The sequence below is a fragment of the Notechis scutatus genome, chromosome Z (genome assembly GCF_049901735.1).
Source record: "Notechis scutatus isolate UNSWTSFEM ecotype Mainland chromosome Z, rNotScu1.2, whole genome shotgun sequence".
Lineage (NCBI taxonomy): Eukaryota > Metazoa > Chordata > Lepidosauria > Squamata > Elapidae > Notechis > Notechis scutatus.
The window spans coordinates 67,910,505-67,937,530 of NC_142025.1; the positions used below are offsets into that span (position 1 = coordinate 67,910,505).

At 37.4% G+C, this 27,026-nt stretch overlaps 1 protein-coding gene across 1 annotated transcript in view; it reads right to left on the reverse strand.

The window, feature by feature from the left end:
- Positions 1–1,265: 1,265 nt before the first annotated feature.
- Positions 1,266–27,026, reverse strand: part of VPS41 (VPS41 subunit of HOPS complex) — a 191,050-nt gene continuing 165,289 nt past the window's right edge. The window contains exons 20-29 of the mRNA XM_026674835.2: positions 22,446–22,487; positions 22,275–22,325; positions 19,275–19,412; positions 18,090–18,144; positions 14,255–14,395; positions 11,999–12,135; positions 9,089–9,188; positions 8,249–8,293; positions 4,955–5,034; positions 1,266–2,380 (exon numbers count right to left, since the gene is read on the reverse strand). Coding sequence (XP_026530620.2) covers positions 2,300–2,380; positions 4,955–5,034; positions 8,249–8,293; positions 9,089–9,188; positions 11,999–12,135; positions 14,255–14,395; positions 18,090–18,144; positions 19,275–19,412; positions 22,275–22,325; positions 22,446–22,487 — 870 coding nt within the window. The 3' untranslated portion in view covers positions 1,266–2,299. The remainder of the gene's footprint in view (positions 2,381–4,954; positions 5,035–8,248; positions 8,294–9,088; positions 9,189–11,998; positions 12,136–14,254; positions 14,396–18,089; positions 18,145–19,274; positions 19,413–22,274; positions 22,326–22,445; positions 22,488–27,026) is intronic.

Genomic DNA, 27,026 nt, shown 5'->3' on the forward strand with positions numbered 1-27,026 from the left:
TAGAAATAATAAAGGTTGACAATAAAATATATAAAATAAAACAATAAAACCTAGTCATTTCAACAAATTTTTAAGAGATAAATAAGAACAGGTATTTATGTGGATTATGAGACCATCATCATTATTTATAGATTACTTGGAATTTGCCTACATGGTAGAACTTATTTGCAACTCAAATATCCACATTTGCAGCATTTTCATGGTCATTGTTACTCTACAGAGTAATTAAAAAATTGAGTCATTCAATCTGCATGTTCCATTTGAGGTTTAGTACTGCATTAACTAGTTCAGTGTTTGTGATGATTTTATAGAATATAACTGCCACAAATGAGAATTAATTTTAAAAATAAGTTTGTTATGTATTGTCTATTGTTATTAATTGTTGTTGTTTTAATACCATTTTCAGGATTTTAAGCTTCTTGAAGTCAGTTAAAAATTGGAGTGGTATATGAGCCCAGGAAAAAAATAAACAAGATTTGGAAACACTTTACACAGTGAACAATAGATTAGCAATACTTCAATCACTTCTTTAATACCTTCTACCATTAGCCACACCCAGAAACCTATGTTCTCTCTTTAAGACATAAGACATAAGAATTTATTTGTCATTACACTCGCTAGTGGGTGCAACGAAATGTCTGATATATTTCCAGAATGCTCTAAACTACCAATTTTCCATACAAAATCAGTTATTTTGTATTTTGAAGAGCATAGGGGAATCTCCATTTGAAATGGGATGTTTAAATTTAAAATGGGCCATGTTTTGCATATCATCTGACATCTTATAAGGTCTCCTGATTATGTGCAATGCATATTTAATCTATCATTGTACTCAGTCGCACATCTAAATTGTCTGCCCCAAACCCTTTCATACAGAGAAAAGTCCCATTAATTTCAATGTTCTACTTGGACAAATGGATTCAGGGCATTATTTGTGGTCATGCAGGAAACATACACAAAGTAAATAAAACTTTAGAAAGATGCTCTATACCAGATGAAAGTCATCAACCTGATTCATCACTTAGTGCCTATAGTTCTTTTCATCAAAGAAGCTACAAGATTGATTAGGATACAGATTAAGATCTTTTACATTAAAGCATTTCCCTGCTTACTGATATATGTAAAAAATAATTATGAGCTTCTTATAGATCTTCATTCATATTCTATTGCTTTACTAATTGAGTGAATGTAAAAAATGTCATTTTTTCTTTATTAATCCCATATTAAGTTCTAAGCACTTATTTACAAATTATATTCTTTAAAAGTTCATTTAAAGCATGTCTTTATTGAAAATTTAACACATAAATACATGGATATTGTTTAACAATCTGTTATCCATTTCCACTATAACTTTGTCCAGCCTTGTTACTTTTTGAATGTTCTGTACCTAGAGGATCAGCAGCTGCTCTTTGTTTATTTCTTCCACAAATTACTAATATATTTGGATAGTTCAAGTCAGAAGTGAGGAAAAGTACATTCTTGAGATCTGCTTAGCATCATTTTCATTTTGAAAAAAATCATAAAAGATAACTATCATGGCTAACTAATAGAAGTTTTGATCAGCCTCTTCCTGCTGAAATCTTTCTAGAAGTTTAAATTATAATTTTCATCATCCTGTATTTTCAATGGTCAATGATACTAGGATCAGTTGTTCTCTGAATCAGTTCTGTAAATTCCTAAGGGATTCCAAGTGTATGTAATAGCACAATAAATTTGCCTAACCCTTTAAGTATAATATATAATTCTGAAGATTAGATTATTTCAAGTGACAAAAGGGAAAATCTTGTCTTTAAGCTTTTTAAAGGCACCTGCCTGCATCTAGTATCACTGGAATATTTAAATATGTAAGCATATTTAAATATTCTTAACACTGACTGTCTTGCTACCAACAAAAACTGTTTGGAATCCTCAGAAGAAAAAAATGAGTAATATCTAAATGGTGACTAATGTTTGAACCTGTCCATAAATATAGATTCAAAATGCATTCTGCATAACATGATTTAGTTTGCAGTCATACTGTATCAACACTATTAATTTTTCCATAGACATTTATATTATGTTATATAAGTTTGGCCAAACAGGTGACCAATTTGAACTGCAGCAATAATGAGTCAGTAACAATAGCCTGCATGTGGGCATAGGACTTTAAATTTGTATAGGAAATATCAGTGAGATGTAAGATTAAAGGCCTTCTTATCATATAGTTAAATAAAGAAAGATATATATGAAGTGCTGTTTTTTTGTCCCACATGAAAGCAGTCACATACACAGACAGATGTTTTTGATATGCCATAGAAGGTTATTTTTTCATCTCCAAGATGGCGCTGCCTGGCCCACGGTGTTTAGCACTGCAAATATTACAGAAGTGTAATGAAGATTCCTGGAAATAAAAAAATATTGATTGGTTTTATAATATTACTGCATATTTGGCAGCAAATGAAAGCAAAACATCTGACAAGATTATGACATTTTTTTTAGAAGTGCAACCAACAGAATTGAAATAAGAGATTATAGTTGTTTTGTTTGTTTTATTTAATAAAGGTAGAAGTATAAAAGAGAAAATTTGGCCAGAGCATTACAACATTCATTCTTAAGTAAAAATTCATATACATGGTCTATGGTTCAAATCCATTAGGTTTGCCAAATTAGTTAAGTGTCCAGTGAACTTTGGATTTCATTTCCTTCTCTCTTTTTTGCATACGTGTGTGTGTGAGTATATGTGTGTGTGTATACTAATAACATATATATTTAATATAAATAGCTACATGCTTAATGACTGAAATTACGACAGACCCACAAAGTTATGACCCATCCTCAAAATTACAGCTGCCACACAACAACCTCCCAGCCCATGGTGCTTGGCAACTGGCTTGCATTTACAACTGGCTGCAACATCCTGCAGTCACATAACAATGATTTGTGATATTTTTTGGTCAGTTTCCAGCAAAAAAGAAAAAAAATGCTCTTCACAACCATATGATAATCACTGCTGATGTTAAGCAAATCATATGGCTGTGAAGGAATTCCATTTATGACTATCATAAAAAAGATTGTAAACTTGAGTCAGTGACCCACTTAATGACTCCAATGACTGGAGATTCTTTCAGTTGTGCTTGTTAAGTGAGGATTACCTGTATATATTTTATTATATTGCTTTATTATATATCATGTCTCGGTGGCACAGTGGTTAAAGTGCAGTACTGTAAACTACTTCTGCTGGCAGTCACCTGCCTGCAATTTGACAGATCGAATCCCATTAGGCTCAAGGTTGATTCAGCCTTCCATCCTTCTGAGGTGGGTAAAATGAGGACTCAGATTGTTGGAGGCAATATGCTAACTCTGTAAACTGCTTAGAGAGGGCTGTAAAGCAGTATATAAATCTAAGTGCTATTGCTATTGCTATGTTCATATTCTTTGAATTACAGGCTTTAATATAATTAGAAACCACTTATGATAGCCGTTTACTTTAAGGATGATGGATTGTACTGTTGTTTGAGAAGCACAAATTCAGATTTCCGTTGCATGAATGGGGTTAGTCAAATGCTTTTTAAAAGATTAATCAATATTTATGAAATGTGCTCAGTATGAAATGTGACACCTTACTCTGTGAGCTTCACTGATTCTCAGTTTGCTTCTAGATGTGATTCACTATGCTAGTTATTACCAATAAAGCCTTACAGAGCATAGGGTCTGGTTACTGGGGGACTGTTTGTCTCCCATAGCATCTGTCTGGTTGATTAAATGTGGCAGGATTGAAGTGCTCTGGATATCTTCAATTAAACAATAATCTATAAAAAAAACCAACATTTTCTCTACTGTAGCTCATGCCCTCTAGAATCAGATTCCTCTAAAATCTGGATGGCCCCCACCTTGTTGGTATTTCAGAGAGCTTTGAAGATTTGGTTTTGTATCCAGGCCTTTGGCAAGGGTGATTGAGGCCCCCTTCCACAAAACATGGGTGTGGTTTGGATGTTGCCTGGTTTGTGCTATGTTTTGTTCTTTGTTTTTATCATTGTTTTATTTTATGTCCTGTGTGTTTTTATCTGCAAACTATCCAGAGTGATTGAGAATCAAGGTATAAAATTAAATGAATAAATGCCTCTCAAACATATACAACCATATACAACTGGGTTTATTTACTCCAGTAACAAAATAACAGTTGTAATCTTAAAATCTACAACTTGAATTTCAACACTGCAAAACACATGAAAATATTCCATATTTATTTTTAAGAAGATGCTTAAATATAGGGAGAAATAGAATCTAAATGTACTTCAGTTCTTAGAAATGAAATTGATCTTGCTCAAGGGGACTCTAATATTTTGCCTGTTAACTGCAAGGAATAAGCTGGTTAAAATCGCTTCTGTGATTCAAGACAGGAATTAATTAGAAAATGACTTCTCCAATAATCTTTTCAGTCCCAGAAGTAATTGTCACTGAACTGATTGAGAATCCCAGTTAAATATGTACAGTATTGCAACATGCATTTTGAGTGCTAAATTATGCAACAAGTATTTTGACCCTATTGTGGGAAAATCATTTTTTTCCACAGATTAAAATGCCTCCCTAACCATTCAATCATTAAACTAGTAGGTTTTACTAAAGCTATCAAAATATATGCAGCTTACTAGATAATTTGATTTTTAAGTGCCCATACTATTAAATGATATAAAAAAACCTTTTGTTAAAGTTTCCTTTTGCTATCTGAGTTACAGTTAGATTCATAGAATAATACAACTGTTAAAAAAACACAGTGTATAATACAGATGGAAGTGGGAAAAGAAAGATTATTTTGAATCACCATAATATTGTAACTTGCAACTCCTGCACAGATCCAGGTAAGAATTAATAATAATCCTCAGTAAACACATGCTCTTCTCAGTAGCTGGCAAAAATATTTCATTTGTCCTTTTGCCTTTGACTAGGATACAAATAGATTAAACTGGTCACTTACTGTGTTAGGTTCAGGAAAACATTCTTTGTGGAACATATGCCTGCAATGAAATACTATTACACTGAAAGATTTAGATGCATCTGGCAAGGGAAAAGAGAAAAATACATGATGTACAGTAATGTAAGTAACAAAAATCAGCAAAAGATTGTACTATGACAAAATATTAATACTTTGTTAATGAGGAGATATTTATGAACATTTTCAAATTTCTTTTACCAATTAGATAAACTGAGTTTTGTTTGTGCATTTATGGAGATATCCTGTAACTATGTAGCATTATGTGGAAATGCTAATATCTGAAAGTCCTTAGAAATACCATGACGTTTTCTACTGTTTTATGGCTTTGTCCACGAAAAAATATCTTGTAATGTTCTGTGATTGTGACTACATCTTTGAGTCAATCCTAACTCCTCGTGATTATTTATACAGGTCCATGTAATTTTTAGCATTTTCAGAAGTGGTTTCCCATTGCCTACTTCCTAAGACTTTTGAACAGCACAAAATCAACCACCTTGCTTAATGGCACAAAAAAATCACTCTCCTAATTTCTAGCCTAGTGCCTTTAACCACTATAGCATACTGGCTCTCTAATATCCTCCTTATAAATGCAAATATTCCCTCCCCCTCCCCAAAAATCTTTATTAAGAACCCCATTCTTTTTAAAACATTCCTTAGGCAATCTAATGAAAGTATCTTGTAATATTGTGATTCCATTGTTGGCAGTTGAAGATAAAATAATATTTATCAGGAACAGAGATTATTTTTCTTCTTGAAAAAGTCATGTTTATCCATGGAAGCAGGTAGACATCTACGATTCCAAGATGAACATACGTTGTGAGAAATTAACTAGATATGACACATCTAGATTAGTAAAATATCCTATCTCGAGATCTCTTTCCATAAAATGGATTATTATGGCCTCTTGAAATACAGCAGTGAAATTCAAAATCATCCATTATTTCTTTTCCTACTTAATTTTATATAGCTTCTCAATTCAATTAAATAGTAATTAATTTGTTAATGAATGGTGAAATTGCACAGTCATACTGTAAATGGGATTTCTTTATCATATAAAATAGCATAGCCCTAATCTTTTTTAAAAGGAAGCAAAGGTAATAGGATTATCACTAACTCTGGGAGGCAACATTTTGATAGCAGAGACTACAGTTATGAATTTTGGAGAACCATGGGCTACAAAGCTAGGATACTTTCATATTTGGAACTGAAGTGTACTGTCTTCTTAATTCTGCAAAATTTCTAAAAGGAGTCTTGTTGTAAGTTGAGAACTACCTATAATTTGAAATGTTTTATATATCTCTTGAAGCAATACCAACCGTTTCAAGCAAGTATCAGAAAGGGTTCCAATGGTATTAGAAAGGATCACATTTAGATTACTCAACATTTTTGTTTGAATTTATGTGAGAAATAATGCAAATGGAAAAGAAGAGAAGATATGGCTAGGTTTACTGGTGGGGCACTAAAAGAACATTTCTAAGAATTAACATTACAGCAACCAGATATTCTAAACCAGTGATTCCCAAAGTGGGTCGTACCACCCCCTGGGGGTGGGTGGGATGACTTAAGAGGGCACTAAGAGGCAAGGGGGGTGGCAGAAGCGTGCTGGAGGTGGGCCCCTCACAGGGCGCAATTCAGGGGTGGGATTCTACTGGTTCATTACCATTCCTGGTAGTTTGGAGAACCGGGAAAATGGGCCCCCGGCTGGCCCCACATCTCTCCGCCTGCTCCTCCGTTTTCTGCCCAGTCAGTCCTTACTGCACATGCATGACATCGCGTGCATCGCTGATGGCCACAGTGGCATGTTGGAGAAGTGGAGCAAGCAAAGCTGGAGGTAAGTAATTTTCACTGCAAAAAGCCTCCAGACGCCGTGTCTTTTTTTCAGTGTGGCTGCAGTCCAGCCGTATCGAAAAAAACATGCGGTGACTGCAGGCTTTTTGCAATGAAAATTACCAACTTCTGGCTTTGCTCTGCTTCTCCAATGCACCACTGCCTCCGCGTTCTAGGCACCAGCCATGCAGGCCTAACCCCATTGACTGCTGTACTACTCCGCTCAGACTTGCTTGAGCAAGTCCCTCCAGTGCAGTGGGCTCAATAGGGCAGATCTGCGGGGCCGGCACCTAGAATGTGGCCGCAGCAGCACGTTGGAGAAGCAGAGTAAAGCTGGAGGTTGGTAATTTTTGCTGCAAAAAGCCTCCTACCACCGCAGAGGAAGGTAAAGTCAAGGCCATGGGATGACGAAAGAGGTGGTCGTGGAAGAGGAAATGGGGCCTCTGAATGGGGAAACAGGGTAATGCAGGATTAGCCCAGGCCTTTGACAGATTAGGCCATGCCTGCCTGGGCAGAAAATAGGTAGATAGGTTAGGGAAGGGACAGAGAGAGAGAGAAAGAGAGAGAGAAAGGGAAAGAGAGAGAAAGAGAGAGGGAACAGACAAGAAAGTAAAGAAAGAAAATGGGAGAGAGAAAGGAAGAGAAAGGAAGAGAAGGGATAGACAAAGAAAGGGGGATGGAAGGAAGGGACAGAAAGAGAGGGGGAAAAAGGAAAGAGAGAAGGAAAGAGAGAAAAAAGAGCTAGTGAAAGAGAAAGAAAGAGGGAGGGAAGGAGGAGAAAGTGAATGCGATAGGGAGGGAAGGAGGGAGGGAGAGAAAGAGAGGGAAAGGGAGAAAGAGAGAGAAGGAAGAGACAAGAAAGAAAAGAGAAAAGGTAAAGAAAAAGGGAGAAAGGAAGAAAATGGATAGACAAAGAAAGAGTGGGGAATGGAAGGAAGAGACAAAAAGAAAGAGAAAGAAAAAAGAAAGAAAAGAAAAGAAAAGAAAAGAAAGAAAGAAAGAAAGAAAGAAAGGGAGAGAGGGAGGAGAAAGTGAATGAGATATCTAGTCCAACCACCTGCTTCAGCAGGGTTAGAAGGGAGTGTGTGTGTTTGTGTGTGTGCGCACGTGCACCCGCGCATGGCTGTCAAAACTCCAAAAACAGGTCAAGTTGCTCTGGGGAGGTCAGTCATAAATTAGAACACTTGCTAAGCAACCGGCCATTAAGCAAGGACCACTTGTATTTGGTTTGCCAGTCACCTGGCCACGCCCACCCAGTCATGTGATCACCAAACCACACCCACCCGATTATGTGACCAGCAAGCCACGCCCAGCCAGTGGGCACTGAGGATGAGTTTATAGCACCAAAGGGGCGGTGGACTGAAAAAGTTTGGAAACCACTGTTCTAAACAGATTCCAGCCAGAACACGTACAATATAGTAAATGCAAAGTACAGCCATATAATCCCACCTGTAGGCAGTATAGGAGACAGGCATATTTCACAGATATTTTCCTCTATAAGAAAAAATAATGAAATACAAAGGTTAATATAATATATTGGTTTCTTTTTTGAGCAGTAATTCTCAAAGTTGAAAAATCTTTAGTAGTCCTTGACTTACAACCATTTGTTTAGTAACCATTTGAAGTTACAACAGCATTGAAAAAAGTTAATTTAGTGCCATTTTTTACATGTACAACTATTGCAGCATCTCCATGGTCACATGATCAAAATGTGGATGCTTGGCAACTGACATGCATTTATGATGGTTGCAATGTTCCAGGGTCATGTAATTACCATTTATAACCTTCCCAGCCAGTTTCCAACAAGCAAGGTGAATGGGGGAAGCTAGATTTGCTTAAGCAATGTATGATTCAATTAACAACTGTGGCAAGAAAGGTCATAAATTGGGAGAAAATTCACGTAATTGTTTTGCTTAGCAACAGCAATTTTGGGCTCAATTGTTATTATCAACCAAGGATTACTTGTATAAGAAAAATAGGTTTAGATATCAATGAAAATATTAATATATATTCGGTGCCTATAAATATCTCATGAACTACTGTCTTTGGTAGACTAAATAATACAATTGAGAAATCATGCGCTCAACTATTGTTGTAGCAATAGTTGTACCTCATAAATCTGTTAGTTGAATGAAATGAGAGATAATCCCAAAAACTCTTCAACTGCCAAGATAGGTTTTAATAGAAGAGAATATGTGTAGCTCAGGGATAAACTGTGAAGTCCTTGGTGCTCAGAGAGCTCAGAGATAGACTTATATTTTAGTATTTGCAACAATTTATAGAACTTACCATCCACAAGCAGTCCACGCATTTGTGTTCGGTGCATCTTTTTCAATAATGAAAGAGAGTCAGCCACAAGAATCTTCTTGCAACCTTCTCGAAGCAAAATCTAAAAAGGACAAAGACACAACTATATGATAATTTGTAAACAGGCTTTCAAATCTTATTACTAAGTCTAAATATTATTACTAAAGACAAGGATTTTTGGAGCTTTAAAAAAGGAATAATTAAAATTAAGCATTATCAATGTTAAATATGTGCCATAGTACTTAATTATATGTAGAATCCTACTAGAATTTCAGGATAAAACTTTTTTCTATAAGTTTCCTTAAGAAAGACATGGATATCTGCAAATGACCTATTCTTATTTTCTGATACATTTTAATGTCATTTTTGACAGCAGCATTTAATGTCATTTTTGACAACAGCATTTACATTTTCTTAATAATCATTTGCATTATAATAAATGAAATCTGTACCAGTAGCAATATAACCTTCTAACAAATAGCTACCGAATCAAATTTAGATGAAATTTCCTAATTGGTTAATCAATTAAATTTTATTTAATCTTTTACATTAGTGATATCTATTGTTCCTTCTTATTGCAATGTTTTTCATTCTATCTCTTGTTTAAAATTTCCTTTTGCTAAAGCTTTGCCTTTGAAGAATAAGAGATTAATTATTCCCAAATTATTATTTGAAGCCATGCACTAATGGCAGATTATTTGGGTTTGGACCAAGTAATCAAAAGGAGAAATAAAAGCAAGTGTCTGAACATATTTAATAATTTTTAATGTGAAAAGCATCAGATCTTTGGATTTCTAAGAACAATGGGGAACAGAATAATGCATGTGGTTTCCTCCACTCTAATATTGCTTGCAAAGTCATTAAAAGCCATGTTAATGGTATTTCCTGTAAATTCAAAAAGTGATTTCAGAACATTGAGGAGTAATAGTGGTTTTTTTGTTATTGATGTTTATTTCCTTTAGATTAGTTCAGTGTTACCATTGAAGTCCACATTTCTTAAGAGTAGCTGAATTAGGAGAATAAACATATAATGTTTATGTGTTACATAAATGATACCAGAAATTTTGCATGGGTTTTATAAAGAGCAAAGTAGAATTTTAACACAAATATTTACAATTTTAACTGAAAGTTGACAATTTGAACCAAGGATTATCACTGAATACTGATGATGAAGAAATGATCAGACACAGTAAATAATATGAATAGTTGATAATAAATAAAAGATAAATCAGAATTGTAACAGTAAACAGTAGATCCTAACTAGAGAGATAAATAAAAGTTTATCTGTCAAATAAGTGGAGGAGCCAACTTGGCCTGAAAAATCCCTGCTAGTTGAAAATTGAATATCTGAAAGTTAAAGAAAGCAAGAATATATTTATGTAAAATTTAGTTTACCAGTGTTAGAAATCCTACGGCTCACCCTGAAAGATCATTTTTTTCATATTTTATGAAAGCAAAATATTCATGTTCTTTGAAAGTTTTGCATGCACGGCTGTTGAAAATACAGGATCTTTGTGTGTGCGTGTATGCACGTACGTGCTTGTGTGCACATGTGAAATGTCAAAATTAGGAAATTATTGCTTTATTGCTTAAAATTCAATGTAATCTTACTCACCCTGGCAGACTTGTCAGAGTGCTGATTGTGATTTAATTATAATAAGAAAATACTGCCAGTGAAACAGCAATTTATTTTCTACTAGCTAAATACTGCTCCAAGGCATGTGTCACTTTTGATGCATGAGTGGCTCTACTTTAAGAGAACGCACAATTTTATGGCTATATACATTAAACTACAGTTGTCAGTACTCTACTTTATTTATGATTTAATATTCACTTCATTGAATAGTGAGATATAAAATTCATTGAATAGTGAGATATAAAATAGTGAAATATGAAAGAAATTTTTAGAATGCAGCTTTAACTTACTTACTTTTTTAATTCCAGATAGACAACTTTGTCTTGCCCTGCCATGAATATTAGGACACCATCTCATAGGCTTAAATTATTGTCAGTGAGGACAATGGCATTACCAAATGTAGTGATCTTCATGCTACTTTTATAAATACAGTGGAAGCACGCTACCTAATGCAAACCACATCTTGATGACAGTATTGCTGGAGCCATATTGTCCAATTTTGTCCAAATTTCATGAGTTTCCTTTGAATGAGGGGCTATCAGTGTATAAATCAAATAATGAACACAGGTGATGATTTGGCAGTTATTATACCCATACTTGATGTTGCCTTGATAGCCATTTTTTTCAAAGAATCATAGTGCTGATATGGATCTTAGATGTACTCTACTCTAACTCTTGCTTGGTATAATATCTTCTAAAGGAATTCAGAGAGATGGTTATTGAATTTCTATTTGAAGATCTCCAAGTAAAATGAAATATATTTCTTTGAGAGGCAGCCTATTCCATTGGTTGATGGCTTTTACTATCAAGAAATAGTTCACTTCTAAGTTGAATCTAGTTTCCTATAGTTAAATTCTGATGCTGCTCTCCTGGACAACATAGAATAAGTCCATATCCTCCTTTATTTGACAACTCTTTCCATATTTGAAGATTGCTATAACATTTCTCTTCAATCTTCTTTTCTGCAAGCTTTTATATTTAATTTCCTTCACCGTTCTTCACAGGACTTGATTTTTATTCTCCTTAGTATCTTGACCCTTCCCTGAACCTTCCCCATTTGTTAACATTCTTTTTAGACTGCGGTACCCAGTATTTAAAGTTGGCCTGATTAGGATGTAGTAGAGTGAGATAATTATTTTTTTATTCTTTAAACTGTCTTCTGTTCCTTAAAAGCTTCTTTTATTCTTCACAAGAATATACATAGTGGTGTCATGAGTGGAGGAATGGATAAAGGAAGCCATAATCTTAAAATTTACCTGCAAATTATAATCCTGAAGAATCTTTACTAATGAATCCCTCAGGTTTGGAATCTCCATACTTTCCTTAATACGATGAATCAGCAGAATAGGGTCAACATGAGTCCCTATATTGTTTAACAAGCCTGTAATAAAAGCTGTACAAACATAGAGGACATTTAAGACAGAATCAGAATGTGGAAGTCTCTTAAGTGGTGTAGATCAGTGGTCGCCTACCGGTGGGCTGTGAGAAAATTTTGGTGGGCCGCAGAGAAATCTCACTCCCAGAGCACCCCTCCCCCATAAGCAATTAATCCAGGCTGCGCAGAAACACAAAGCTGCTCAGCCTACATGGCCCACGGGAACCCTCCCCGCCCACTCACTCCTTACCCAGCAAACTTGTCTGCTAAGTTGCTATTTTTCCTTTTTCCGACCATCATCTGTTCTGCTCTGCCGGGAGATTTAGATTAGCAGGAAATGGTTGGATTTCTTGCTTTCTAGCTAAGCACAGCTGAACCTCCCTTAGGACTGAAGGTTTGCATGCAAGCAAATTCAGTGCAGACTCACAGCAAGCAAATTTGAGACTGAGCTAGCTGATGGCAGATAGATAGATCACTGAATGATTCTGTGAGCAACTCAATCTGCCTGCTTTGCCTGATTTTGGATAAAAGTTGCTCTTTTTTAAAATAAAAAATTCAATATTTACATGCATGGTGTGTTGTGAGTTAATTTTGTGAGTTTGCTTGCTAGCAAATTTTATGAGTTTGCTTGCAAGCAAATTTTATGTGACAGACTGAGCTAGCCAATTACAGATAGATAGATTTCTGAATGAATCTGTGATTCTGTGACCAACTCAATCTGCACTGCCTGATTTTGGGTAAAAGTTGCTCTTTTTTTAATATAAAAATTCAATATTTATATAAATATTTATAATATTTACATACAATCCATGCCCAGCCAGTCACATGACCACCAAGCCACACCCACAGATTAGGCCATGCCCACAGAACCAGTTAGTGGTCCTTGGGATCTAAAATTATGAGTTTGGGTGGTCCCTGAGGTCCAAAAGGTTGGCAACCCATGGTGTAGATTACTATTAAAAGCAGAGAGTGGGAAATAAATGGAAAACTAAAGATATCTCTATGAAAGATCTAGTTATTTATAGGACTTTAAAAAAAATTAAGCTATACACTTTAATTAAAAAGCTATGCAAAACCATTCTTGATGGTTTCATTGTAATTCATTCTACATCATAAAAATCATATAGGTCTGTTCTTTGTTCACTGCCTAATTTATATCATTATTTTTTCAGTACACCTTGTATAAAAGTTCCTAGACTTCAAACCTGCCAGCTTTTATTTATGTATTTATTTAGATGTATACATTATTGTCTTTTACTAAGTATATTTCCCTTGTCTTTCAAGAAGTTTTCTTACATCCTTTTCCTATTAGTCTCTTTTCCTGGTATACTCTATTATTCTTTAACTCAAGCCTCTGATTTTATCATTTCTGAAGGCTGTGTCTTTGCCTATGATTTTTGTGCCATACTTCTAGTTTCAATTTTTCCGAATTATATTTTCTAATTTTACACTATGTTCCCATATCAGCTTTTGCACTTAAGAAGTCTTTCTCTTCTTCCAATATATATTAAAAGCTCCACCCCCCCGCCCCCCAATCACAGCATCCTATCAGTTCCTCACAATGTATTTACATGCAGAGGGAAATTATTTATCTTTGTGGAATTATTTACAAATGCTATTGATGACTTCACATTTGGGCAGGAAAAACACTAGTAAACATTTCATGAAATTACAGCAGTTCCAGCAATAAAAGATAACACGTTTGCAGATGTACAAGGAGAAGGCACTTTCTTTTCTTAAGACAGTCTTGTCATACTTAAATGAATTTTCATTAGGAAAAAATGTAATACCATTTAAATTTTTTCTATTAAGGAGGGCAAATTGCCTTTATAAAGATGCTTAGGAAAACTCCAAAATTCCTAGCATTTCCCCTAATTTGTTAGACAACAGCAAACGTCACACAACTATGGAATAATGTAATCAGTTGCAATTTTTATGGCCATTATGTTCTTTCAATAATTAAACTGATGTTCAGTTACAGTGATGATATTGCAACTCACTTCTTTCTATTATTCAAGTTGGCATTATTTTCAAATCAATCTGTCTATAATGTCCTCCTTACCATTAATTAAATTCATTCTCATTGACACAAACATAACTGTATTATAATAAACTGGGCAAAGACTACACTGCTTACGAGGTTTGTCTATTGAATATAAAATAAGGTCTTCCCAAAGTTCAGCATCATCTTGCTCCTTAGCAAACTCTATAGCTTTATCAACATCATTTAGATCTTCCATGATCATTTTCAGGGCACTTCGACTATTGCCCATTCGACCTGGAAAGCAAAAAAGCAAACAACAACAACAACAATATTAAAAACAATAACAAAGCACCATTTAATTCTATGAGCAGTACCCCCACTCCCCTTCTGGTTTTATTGTCTTCAATGCCTTCCCTAACCTGGTGGTATTCAGATGTGTTAGACTACAACTTTCATAATCCCTAACAAAAGTAACCTAACCATAAATAGATAAATAATAAAGATAAATAAAGAGAGCAGAATTATTGGACCATCTTTCCAGATTGGGAGAGGCTCTTTTAAAATCTGCAGGTTTTTTCCCTTTTAGGAAAGAGCATCTATTTAAATGAAAGCAATATATTCCATTTCCAAAGAAATCAATAGTCCCAGAGTATATTCAAATGGAATTCAGTTACATACTGAATTATATGCATTATATATATTATATAATTGTATACAGGTTGAAAGAGCAGCATAGAGCTGTGATGGTGAACCTATAGCATGCTGGAGGTGGCACGCACAGCCATCTCTCCAGGCATGCCAGCTCTTTTGGGTTCTCTGTTGCTCTTTTGGGTTCCTGCGCACGCATGTGCGCCGGCCAGCTGCTCTTCACATGTGGGAGTGCTGGAACCAGAAGAGCAGCTCCACAGCATGCATGCGTGTGCTGGCCAGCTGGTCTTCACACATGCACGCACACCAGAAATCGGAAGACTAGCTTCCCAGTGCACACATGCTCCCCCGGTGCACGCACTCAATACCGAAAAGGTTCGCCAACACTGGCATAGAACACTGCTCTATGCCAGTGTTGGCGAACCTTCAGCACCGAGTGCCGAAATGGAAGCGTGCACGTCAGGAATGCTGGAAACCAGAAGAGCAGCTCCACAGTGTGTATGTGCTCTAGAGCAGGGGTCCCCAACCACCGGTCCGCGGACCGGTACCGGTCCGCGGAACAACTCCTACCGGGCCGCTGGCTTGCTGGGCGCCGCCATCTTTTTTTGATGAAAAAGTGCTTCCGGTGAGCTTTTCCGGTAGAAAGCTCACCGGAAGCACGCTTTCATCAAAAAGATGGCGGCGCTTGCTTCGTGAGCTTTTCCGGGTAGAAAGCCATTTCTACCGGAAAAGCTCACGAGCGCGTGTGCCGCCATCTTTTTGATGAAAAAGTGCTTCCAGTGAGGTCACCGGAAGCACTTTTTCATCAAAAAGATGGCGGCGCCAGCTGATGCGATACCGGGCCACGGCGCCCAGCTGATGCCGGTGCCGGGCCGCGGCGTAAAAAGGTTGGGGATCACTGCTCTAGAGTGCAGCCAGGATAAAAATCACTGCCTTCAGATTGCTGCAAAATAGTAACAGTGCAGCTTCCTACCATTTTCAGATGGAGCACTGATTTAAGAACTAAAATTCTTAATTCTAATATTAGCTAACATTAGCTAAATAATAAATTTTAAACAAACAGCTCTGCAGGCAAAAAAACCTCAGAATTTTAGAAAGAGTAGGAAAATTAGACTCATTAATAGCAAAAGATCATATCTGAACAGCCAAGATGTGCAAAAACTCATCTCAGATAGCCATAAGAATCTGGATCATATATCAGCAATGTTTGACATTCATTAGCTAAATACAAATAAATACAAACATTTATTTTGACTGCTTTAAAAATTCTCCCCCAACCTTTTTTCATTTCTGAAGTTCCTATCTTGGTGATAATTTTATACAGTAGTTATAAAAAGTCTATACACCCCTATTAAAAAGCCAGGTGTTTGAGATATAAAAAAATATAGACAAGATATATCACTTCAGAATTTTTTCTATGTTTAAAATAACATATAAGCTATTCTATTCAATTGAAAAATAAACTGAAATCTTTTAGGGCGGAAAATAACAAAAGCACATAAGAAAAGCACAATAAGAAAATAACATGGTTGTATAAGTGTGTACACCCTTGTAAGTAAGGATGTGACAGAATTAACTAGTCACATTCAAACTGTTCTTAAACAATAGTAAATACCTACCTGCCATTAATTAAAATATGCCTGATCAATCCAATTTAAGTTCAGCTGAACTTCTCTGACATTTACTCAGTTGTCTCTTACAGCAAAAGTCATGGTCTGCAAAAAGCTTACATAGTATCAAAGGGATCTTGTTGTTGGAAGTTATCAGTCAAGAAAAGAATACAAAAAATATTCCTAAGCATTGGATATACCATGGAGCACAATGAAGACAGTCATCAACAAGTGGAGAAAATATAGAACAATAGTGACATTACCAAGAATTAGATGTCCCTCCAAAATTGATGAAAAAACAAGAAGAAAACTGGTTTGAGAGACTGCCAAGAGGCCTACAGCAATATTAAAGGAACTGCAGAAATTTCTGGCAAGTACTGGTTGTGTACTGCATAAGAGAACAATCTCCTATATTCTTCATATGTCTGGGCTATGGGGAGGATGCAGGGGTGGGATGTATAACAACCAGTTTGGTGATTGTGCACTTTGCGCGCATGTGCGTGTGAACACTAATACAAAAATCCTTACCTGCTATGTTACTACGGGAGAGTAACATAACTGAGGAGCGGCAATCCGCTCTTCCATGCTGATCAGCTGTGACGATAAAGGTCAGTGCAGCGCAGGGCAGACGGATGGGCTCACATACTCTTTGGAGAAAACTGGTTCACTCCCGGCTGATCTTCAGAGCTAGGGGTTTACCCGAACCAGTCTGAACCAGCAGAATCCCACCCCTGGGACGGTGGCAAGACAAAAGCCTTTTCTTACAAAGAAAAATATTGAAGCCTGGCTATATTTTGCAAAATCCTAAATCAAGTTTGACAAAAGCATGTGGGAAAATGTGTTATGGTCCGATGAGACCAAGACTGAACTTTTTGGCAAAAATTCCAAAAAGCATTTTTGGCGCAAAAACAATACTGAGCATCACCCAAAGTACACCATACCCACAATGACGTATGGTACTGGCAACATTATGCTTCGGATCTGCTTTTCTTCAGATGGAACTGGAGCTAATTTAGTCAAGGTGGAGGAATTATGAACAGTTCCAAATATCAATTAATTTTTACATAAAGCATTCAGGCCTCTGTTAAAAAGCTACAGATGAATTTCACCTTTTAACACAACAATGACCCGAAGCATACCTTCAAATCAATAAAAGAATGGCTTCACCGAAGCCTTGACCTGAATCAATTGAAAATCTGTGGATGAAGAGGGCTGAGTACAGGAGATGCTCTCATAATCTGACAAATTTGAAGCGCAACTGCAAGGAAGAGTGGGCAGATTTCCAAGGTGAGATATGCCATGCTGATAGGTCCTACCCAAAAAGACAGAATGCAGTCATTCATTCATTTATTTTATTTATACCATTTATTGATGTCAATCTTGCCTCAGGGTATCTCTGGGTGTGTCATAAAATCAAAAGGTGCTTCAACAAAGTATTAATTTAAGGGTGTGCACACTTGTGCAATCATATTATTGTAAGATTTTTATTTCCCCCCTAAAATATTTGTTTGCTCTTCAATTCAAATGTACAGTTTAAATGTTATATTAAAGATTGAAAAAATTCTGAAGTGATATATCTTCATCTATTTTTTTTACATGTCAAAAACCTGGCATCTTAATAGGGGTTTATAGTACTTTAGCGTATATCACACTGTATAAGGTGATAAAAATACTGGCTTGATAAGTTGTTAGTAAAAACAAACAAAATGAAACACAATACAGCTACTTACTCAAAAGATAAACAGTCTCTTCCACAAAGACTCTTTGCTGACAAATTTCAAGAGCCTGTTAATTTCAAAAACAAACAACAAATATGAAAGTTTAATATCATGGATAAATAATGACATTAGCTGCACATCTCTAAGGCTGATTGCAGTCAGTTGAATATAACAATGTTACCGAAAGTTAATGAACATCAACTTTTTTCTAGTTTGGTGAATGCTAAAAGAGGACACTTTTTATTCATTGCCGAGTTGACTCATTTCTAAGCATAATGAATAAGAGTACATAGTGATGTTAATTTAAAACTTTTAAATCATTCCAGAAAGACCAGCCAAATGATTTTTTAAAATTATTTTCATAAATAGAAATGCATAGTAAACATAGGCAAGAAGCCTGGAAAATATTAGAAAAGCAAATGCAGGAGGCTAGCATATTATAATAAATTAAATATAATTTAAGGCTTCTCGACTTTCTGCTTCCTTGACACCAAATATAATATAATAGGAGAGAGGGGATAAAGGAAATATTCTAGTTAGATTTATTTATCATCTTTTTAATAGAAATTTCAATTCCTTGGGAGCGGGCAGGGAAGAAGGGAAGCTGCCTTTCATTCTATGAACAACCATTCCACAATAATCAGTATGTTAGACAAACTGAATCAGGAGTGACATCCCTGCTCCAATAGTGGTATGAATCTGGATCCAAGAAGGTAAGAATTTAAGATTTTCCAGATCAGCAAATCTTGTCCTAGAGAAGCTCACTGACTACCAATCAAATTATTGTTTTGCAATGCTAAAAAGCAAAATGGTTGATTTTAGTTTATAAGAAAGTTTTAGCTTAGCGTAAGACTAATTCTCTGTTTTATGCTGCTCCACTATTTTATTGCATACATTGCTTTAAAAATACTGATATTCCTTAGGATTAAACACCTTGATTATTGAATAAATGCATAACTATTAAAGTAAAGAAGAGTGGCCTTCTGCAGTAAGCTCAAGAGCCTTTAGTTCTCAGATTTTCCAGCAGAGGGTAGTATTATATAAAGATTTGCCCCAGGATTTAAAACGGACTGAAAACAAATACCAAACTGATTCTGATTAATATAAAAATCACACACAAAAAAACTTCTACATTGCACATAAAAATAAATAAAACCAATCACTACTATACTTGGTGAAAAAATGTATCTTCCTTACCTTTTCCAATGGGCAATGGGTGCTATTTTTCAAAAAAGGGAGTAAATTTGTCCGGTCATATTCAGCATACAGACTGATTTGCTTCTCATGATACTTTTGTCCTTTATGATGATCTCTCTTGAACAGCTTATGCAAATACTACAAACCAATAAAAAGTATAAAACCATAAGAACTTGTAAAGTAGTCATCACCCCAAATACGGATTTCAAAATAATAACTAATTTAGTTTTCCAATTTCTTTAAGTATAAATCCGAAAGAAAACCAACCCCTCAAAAAAACTATCAGACTAATCAAAACAATATTTCACCTTCCTTAGCCTTGCTAATTAACGGCAAAATTTGATTAAGAACAAGGTATAGAATTTCACCTATATGTCTTTCTTATATCATAAATATAGATAGTCCTCTACTTACAACAGTTCATTTAGTGACCATTCAAAGTTGCAACATTACTGAAAAAAGTGACTTATGACAATTTTTCACACTTATGAGCATTATAGTATTGCCGCGATCACATGATTTACATTCGGATGCTTGACAACTGGTTCATATTTATGATGGTTGCAGTGTCCCAGGGTCTTTTGTGACCTTCTGACAAGCAAAGTCAATGGGAAGTCAGATTCATTTAACAATGTGTTACTAATTTAACAATTGCAGTGATTCACTTAACAAATGTGGCAAGAAAAGTCATAAAGTGGGGCAAACCAGACTTAAGAAATTTTTCACCTAGCAACATAAATTCTGGGCTCAATTATGGTCATAAGTTGAGGACTATCTGTAAAGGGATGAGGAAAGATTGAGGAAAAATCAGTGATGGGAAGTACAATACAGATTGAAATTTTATTCTGTGATGGCCAAAAATCAGGAGGAAGCAGCTTTTCACAATAACAAATGTGTTAAAGAATGTTCATGCTAACTTCATCAGATACATGGAATGCCTAAACTGATGTAAGATTTAAATTGGATGAGGTGGGAGGAAGGAAACAGGAATGTAGATTAATGTTATATGTGAGATACATTAGGATTATAATTTATCAATTAATCATTGTAATGTTAAAAACCCATTATATAGGTTTCAATATATGCTTTTTGATGCATCTGAATTAAACAATTTCTAACTTAATTTTGCTTGTAATTTCTCCTCAGCTCTCCAAAATTAGTTAATTTGATATTTGTAATGGACTTTCTGAGAAGTTATAATGCTCTGTTATTACTCTGTCCTTGTTTTGAGTCCTGATGTCAAACCTGGCTCTATTAATTATTTTGCAAAGTTGGCCTCTCTGACTTATGTAGAATTTACATATGTAGAATAATCTAGTCTATGTAGAGATTTAATTTAGTTTTTCCAGCCTGCTAATTCTTCTTCACAAATATCTCAATTCCCAGAAAGTGGTATATGCAGATGTGTTGACTAAAAATAGCAGTTCCAGATGAATGTCCATGAATATAAGTACACTTTAATACACTGTAACCAGAGATCCTTTTCTGGAACAGCTACTTGAGGGCATTTTCTCATCTAATATAAGGCCAAGAATAATCATTTGCTGAAATTATATATCTTCAAGCTCTTGTATTAAAGATTAGTCCAGTGGTGGCTAACCTTCTTGGGCTCCTGTGCTGAAAATTGCACCCGCACTTGTGCGCCAGCACTCAGAAGGCAATGTGTGCCCCCCACACCCTCTGTACATGCGTGCACGATCCCTCACCCCGCTTACCTGCACTGTGCATGTTCACACCTCCCAACTGATTTTCAGCCCATTTGAGGCCTTTTTCAGTCTCCCAGAGGCTCAAGGGAAGCCTCTGCAGCCTTTGGAGGCTGAAAAATTGGCCCATTTAGTCACTTCCGGTATTTGTGGGGCTCACGTGCCCGCACAAATGGCTCTGCGTGCCACCTGTGACATGTGTGCCATAGGTTTGCTATCATGGGATTAGTCTATCCAAATAGATTTTGCAATATCCTTGAAAGGGTCAGGGTTAATACAAATGTAATAATAGTATGGTATGGCATGGTATAAGTATTAATATTAATATAATACAGTTCAATACAATACATTTATGTTTCATAATATTTAATGTTATAAAATAAAATATAAATATAAATAATATACACATACATAATATAAAATCCTGCCTTATTCATGAAAGCAAACTAGGTGACTTTGGGCCAATCTCAGTGCAACACAGCTCACATGGCCAATGGAGGAAAATGGGGGAAGGAAAGTGTGTTGGAATACTAGTCTTCCCCTTCCCAATGATTTATGATGTTATGAATTAAGCTTCTATATCAGCCAGAATAACTACATCTGGAGGATTAGGGAAGAATGATCTGTGCTATAACTGGCTAATATATTATGGAATTTAATAAGCAGAAAAACTGCAGCAACCTAGGCTAATCCACAATATGTTAAGCAGGGTCAAACGTAGTTAAGATTTTGAGAGCATCATAAAATCCCAGATTCATTAGGGGAAATTTTAAAAATCCAGAAGGAGTCAATTACAAACTGTCTTTACATTGTTGACAAGAAAAACACATGTACATTTTCAGGAACCAAGCTTAACTTGAGGATTTCCCACTTAGACTAATGCAGTGGTGGGATTCAATTTTTTTTACTACCAGTTCTGTGGGTGTGGCTTGGTGGGCATGGGAGGGGAAGGATACTGTAAATTCTGGGGAAGGATACTGTAAAATCTCCAGTCAGAGGTGGTATTTGCCAGTTCTCTGAACTACTCAAAATTTCCACTACTGGTTCTCCAGAACTGGTCAGAACCTGCTGAATACCACCTCTGCTGTAATGTGATGAAATTAGGATTACTTATGTCAGACAGACCCCAGTGAGTTCTCTTGGTCAACCATGTGTTTTTCTTTATTAAGTGTGGTTGAATTTCTATCTTTTAAAGTATTCTATACCACAATAGTACCTATGTTGCTAAAATTGAACTATACAGTTGTGCTACTTATGCTCTTACGTGTTAAGACAAAGAACAAACTAATATACTTACCACATGCTGCAATTCAGGCCTATCTTTTAATTCTTCCACAACTTTATCAATCTAAATCAAAGAGCATTAAGATTTAAGACTTGATTGTTTTTGTGACTAAATATTTGATAATATTTATAAAAGGTGATAGGGCAATCATCCAACAATAATATAATTAGATGTTAAACTCACAGAGATTTTATCTTCATTGTCCAAAAACATGTCAACGGCTTTCTAAAAGAAAGAAAGAAGTCCATGATAGCAAACAGATAGACAAGAGTCATAATGTTAAACATTTACAAACATCTACAGACTCTGATGAGCTGTGTTGAAGAAAAATGACATAGCTATGTCATGATGCCAGTTGCACACCCAGGAAGAAGAATGGTACAAATACGGGTGTAAAATTAGATGGTAATGATGGGATTCTATTACATCTTGGGAGATTGATGTAATAAACTGGCACTTAAAAGCAGGAAATTGTGGGTTATAGTCCTGCTTGGGACCTTAGGTCTCTCAGGAAGAAGGCAAGGGCAAACCATTTTCAAAAATCTTCTCAAGAAAAACATAGATACATGTCCAGACAGTTGCCAGGAGTAAAGATAGAAATCCATCCATGAAAAAACAACCCGCCATCAATTGTGGCCTATGATTTAAATATGTTCACTACGAGTTCACATAGCTGAAGCTTGATGCTTGACAGCAATCAAAAATCTAGTTCATACAACCTAAATCAGCCACTAAAGCAAAATACATAGGAAAGGTGAATGGTACTGTATTTTCCCCAAAATGACATATTTTTTTTGCCTCCAAAAGAGGCACTAGGGCTTATTTTTGTATTTTTTCACATACAGGAGGCGGCGAATGCTAGGGGAGTGAGAGCACTGTTACTGCTGGCCCTGCCCTGTCAATCCTACCATGTGCTCCAAGCTCTCAGCATGCCCTGGCCTCCACCTGCCCTGCCTGTTGGTCTTGCTACAGTTGGGACCCTTCTTGGCCACTGAGCAATTGACCGTATTGCTGCTCGCTGAGCCTATGAGCTGAGCCCAGCACTCTTCAGGCCCTGGCCCTAGTGGGCACTGCAGCTCTCATGCTGGCTGGGCAGGATGGGCGTGGTGCTGTCCCTGGCCTCCTTTGGCCTCTACTCACCTGCAGCTGTTCTGTAGCCAGCTGCTGCTGTCACCTCACCTTCTGCCCAGCCCAGCCTGTCATTAAGCCACAGCTGCTATTCAGCGCCTCCAGTACGTCCTGCTGGAGTCACCCCATGCACCCTGCAGGCTGGGCAACATGCCCCTCCCCTGCCCTGCATGGTTTCAGTGCATGGCAAGGTGAGGGAGGCAGCTCTATCTGCCACCACTTGCCTCACCTCACTGTATGTTGGCATCACTGGCCTGCCAGACAGGCTGGGTGAGGCAGCCACCTCACACAGTTGGCACAACAGCTGCAGCACCCACCACGGCCAAGGCCCAAAATGCAACGGGCTCAGCCCATAGCCTAGCACCTGTAGCGCCAAGTATGTGCAGGACACTATTCAGTAGCCCAAAAATGGTGGTGGGCGAGGCGGCATGGGCAACGTGTCTCTACTGATGGTGGCTGGTGAATCTCACAAGGCTCAAGGTTGACTCACCCTTCCGTCCTTCTGAGGTGGGTAAAATGAGGACCCAAATTGTTGGGGGCAATATGCTGACTCTGTAAACCGCTTAGAGAGGGCTGTAAAGCACTATAAAGCGGTATATAAGTCTAAATGCTATTGCTATTTATCGCAAAGTGCCAACACGGCAATTTAACCTGAATACTGAGGTTTTAGTTTAGAAAAAACAATTCATACGTTAACATATTTTGTCTTAAAAGACAAAACACAATAACAATTTCAATGATACAAACAACTTTTTATTGAAAGGTTTGCATTTGACATACTTTTGGACAACTAATGTGATTTTTGCTGTTGTATGCATGCTGATAACCTGTCTAACCTTGGCTCATACTTCGTAAGTTTAGAGCAACTTTGAGAGCAACATATGCAGCACTCAGGTCATCAGTTAGTCTGTTTCTGGTGTAAGAATGCCCCCAAAATGGCCGTTTTCAGGCCATTTTTGAGGCTGTTTTTGGATCAAAAAACAGCCTGAAAAACACCAAAAAACAGGCTGTTTTTCAGGCCATTTTTCAAATGCTCATTTTGTTTTACATATTTGTGAAACTATTTTTTATCTGCCTTTAACTCTCTTTAATTATGCTCATTAGTATTTAGCAGGTACAGTCAAGGACAACAGCTGTTAGCCATAAATATTCCATTAGTACCATCAGTTCTTTCAATAAGTCATCCAATTCTGTTCCTTTAGCTCAGTGGTTCCCAAACTTTTTCAGTCCACCGCCTCCTTGGTGCTACAAACTCATCTTCAGTGCCCCCCACCCAGGGGTGGAATTCAAATTTCTTAACCAGTTCTGTGGCGTGGCCTAATTTGTGAGTGTGGCTTGGTCGTGTGACTGACTGGGTGTAGCTTGCTGGCTGGGCATGGTATGGTGGTCACGTGATTGGGTGGGCATGGCCAGGTGGCCATATGACTGGCAAACCAAATACAAGTGGTCCTCGCTTAATGGCTGCTTGCTTATGACTGATTTCCCCAGAGCTACCTGACCTGTTTTTGGAGTTTTGACAGCCATGCACACGCACACACACTCTCTCTCTCTCTTCTAACCCCGTTGGAGCCGATGGTTGGACTAGATATCTCATTCACTTACTCCTCCCTCCCTTCCTTCGTCCCTCCCTCCCTCCCTCTTTTCTTCCTTTTTTCCTTTCTTTCTGTCCCTTACTTCCATCCCCCCTTTGTCTAACCCTTTTCTTCCCTTTTCTTTTTTTTGTCTCTCCCTTCTCTCTCTCTCTTTCCTTCTCTTTCTCTCCCTCCCTCCCTCCCTCTCTCCCTCCCTCCATATTCCATTCACTTTCTCCTCCCTCCCTCCCTCTTTCTTTCCTTCCTTCCTTCTTTCTTTCTTTCTTTCCTTTCTTTCTTTTCCCTATTTTTCTCTCTCTTTTTTCTTTCCCTCTCTTTCTCAGATAACAGATGGAACCTTATAGTCCAACCCCCCGCCCAAGTGGGAGACCCTACACCATTTCTGACAAATGGCAGTCCAATCTCTTCTTGAAGGTCTCAAGTGATGGCGCTCCCACAACTTCCGAGGGCAAGCTGTTCCATTGGTTGATTGTTCTTACTGTCAGAAAGTTTCTCCTTATTTCCAGGTTAAATCTCTCCTTGTTCAGTTTTCATCCATTATTCCTTGTCTGGCCAACAGGCATTTTAGAAAATAGCTGGACTTCCTCCTCTCTGTGGCAGCCCCTCAAATATTGGAAGACTGCTATCATGTCTCCCCTGGTCCTTCTTTTCACCAGACTAGCCAAGCTCAGTTCCTGTAACTGTTCTTCATATGTTTTAGTCTCCAGTCCCCTAATCATCCTGGTTGCTCTTCTCTGTACTTTTTCTAGAGTCTCAACATCTTTTTTATAATGTGGTGACCAAAACTGGATGCAGTACTCTAGATGTGGTCTTACTAAGGCTTTATAGAGTGGTATTAGTACCTCCCTTGATCTTATCCCTCTGTTAATGCAACTTAGGATTCCATTAGCTTTTTTGGCTGCTGCTGCACACTGCTGGCTCATATTTAGCTTGTTGTCCACTAAGACTCTAAGATCCCTGTCACAGTTACTCTCTCTTCCCCCCTCTCTTTCTGTCCCTCCCTTCCATCCCCCCTTTCTTTGTCTATCCCTTTTCTTCCTTTCTCTTCCTTTCTCTCTCCCCTTTTCTTTCTTTACTTTCTTGTCTGTTCCTTCTCTCTTTCCCTCTCTCTCTTTTTTCTCTCTCTCTTTCCCCCCCTCTCTCTTTCCCTCTCCCTTCCCTAACCTATCTACCTATTTTCTGCCCAGGCAGGTGTGGCCTAATCTGTCAAAGGCCTGGGCTAATCTTGCATCAACCCATTTCCCCTTTCAGAGGCCCCGGCCCTTAATCTCCCCATTTCCTCCCCCATGACTGCCTCTTTCATCGTCCTATGGCCATGACTTCCATGGCTGGCTGCCAGGGAAGGGCTAAGCCATTGTTGTCACTGGACTGCCCGCCAGCCCACGTCGCCCTTGTCACGAACTGGACTGCAGCCGCACCGAAAAAAACATGTGGCAGCTGGAGGCTATTTGCAGCGGAAATTAACAACTTCCTTCTAGGTGCTGGTCCTGCAGGTCCACCCCATTGAGCCCGCTGCACCGGAGGGACTTGCCCAAGCAAGTCTAAGCGGAGTGGTACAGCAGTCAATGGCCGGAGCCTAGAATGTGGCGGCAGTGGAGCATTGGAGAAGCAGAGAAAAGCCAGAGGTCGGTAATTTTCGCTACAAAAAACCTGCAGCCACCACGTGTTTTTTTCGGTGCAGCCAGACTGCAGCTGCACCGAAAAAAAGACGCAGTGTCTGGAAGCTTTTTGTAGTGAAAATTACCGACCTCGGCTTTGCTTGCTCCGGTTCTCCAATGTGCCGCTGTGGCTGTCAGCGATTGTCGCACATGCACGCGATGTACTGCCCACTTTGGGAACCACTGCTTTAGGTAATTATATCATTCAAATTGCATTCCCACTTTAAAAAATGTCCTTTCTTTTAGTACAAGATGAACAGAGAGAACTTAGATTTTGTAACTGTATGGACTGTGCAATTCAAAAAGTTAAAACCTTTTATCAGTGACGGTTAGCAGACAGATCAGTATTCCAAGAAAAATAATAAAGGCAGAACATCTGCTACAAT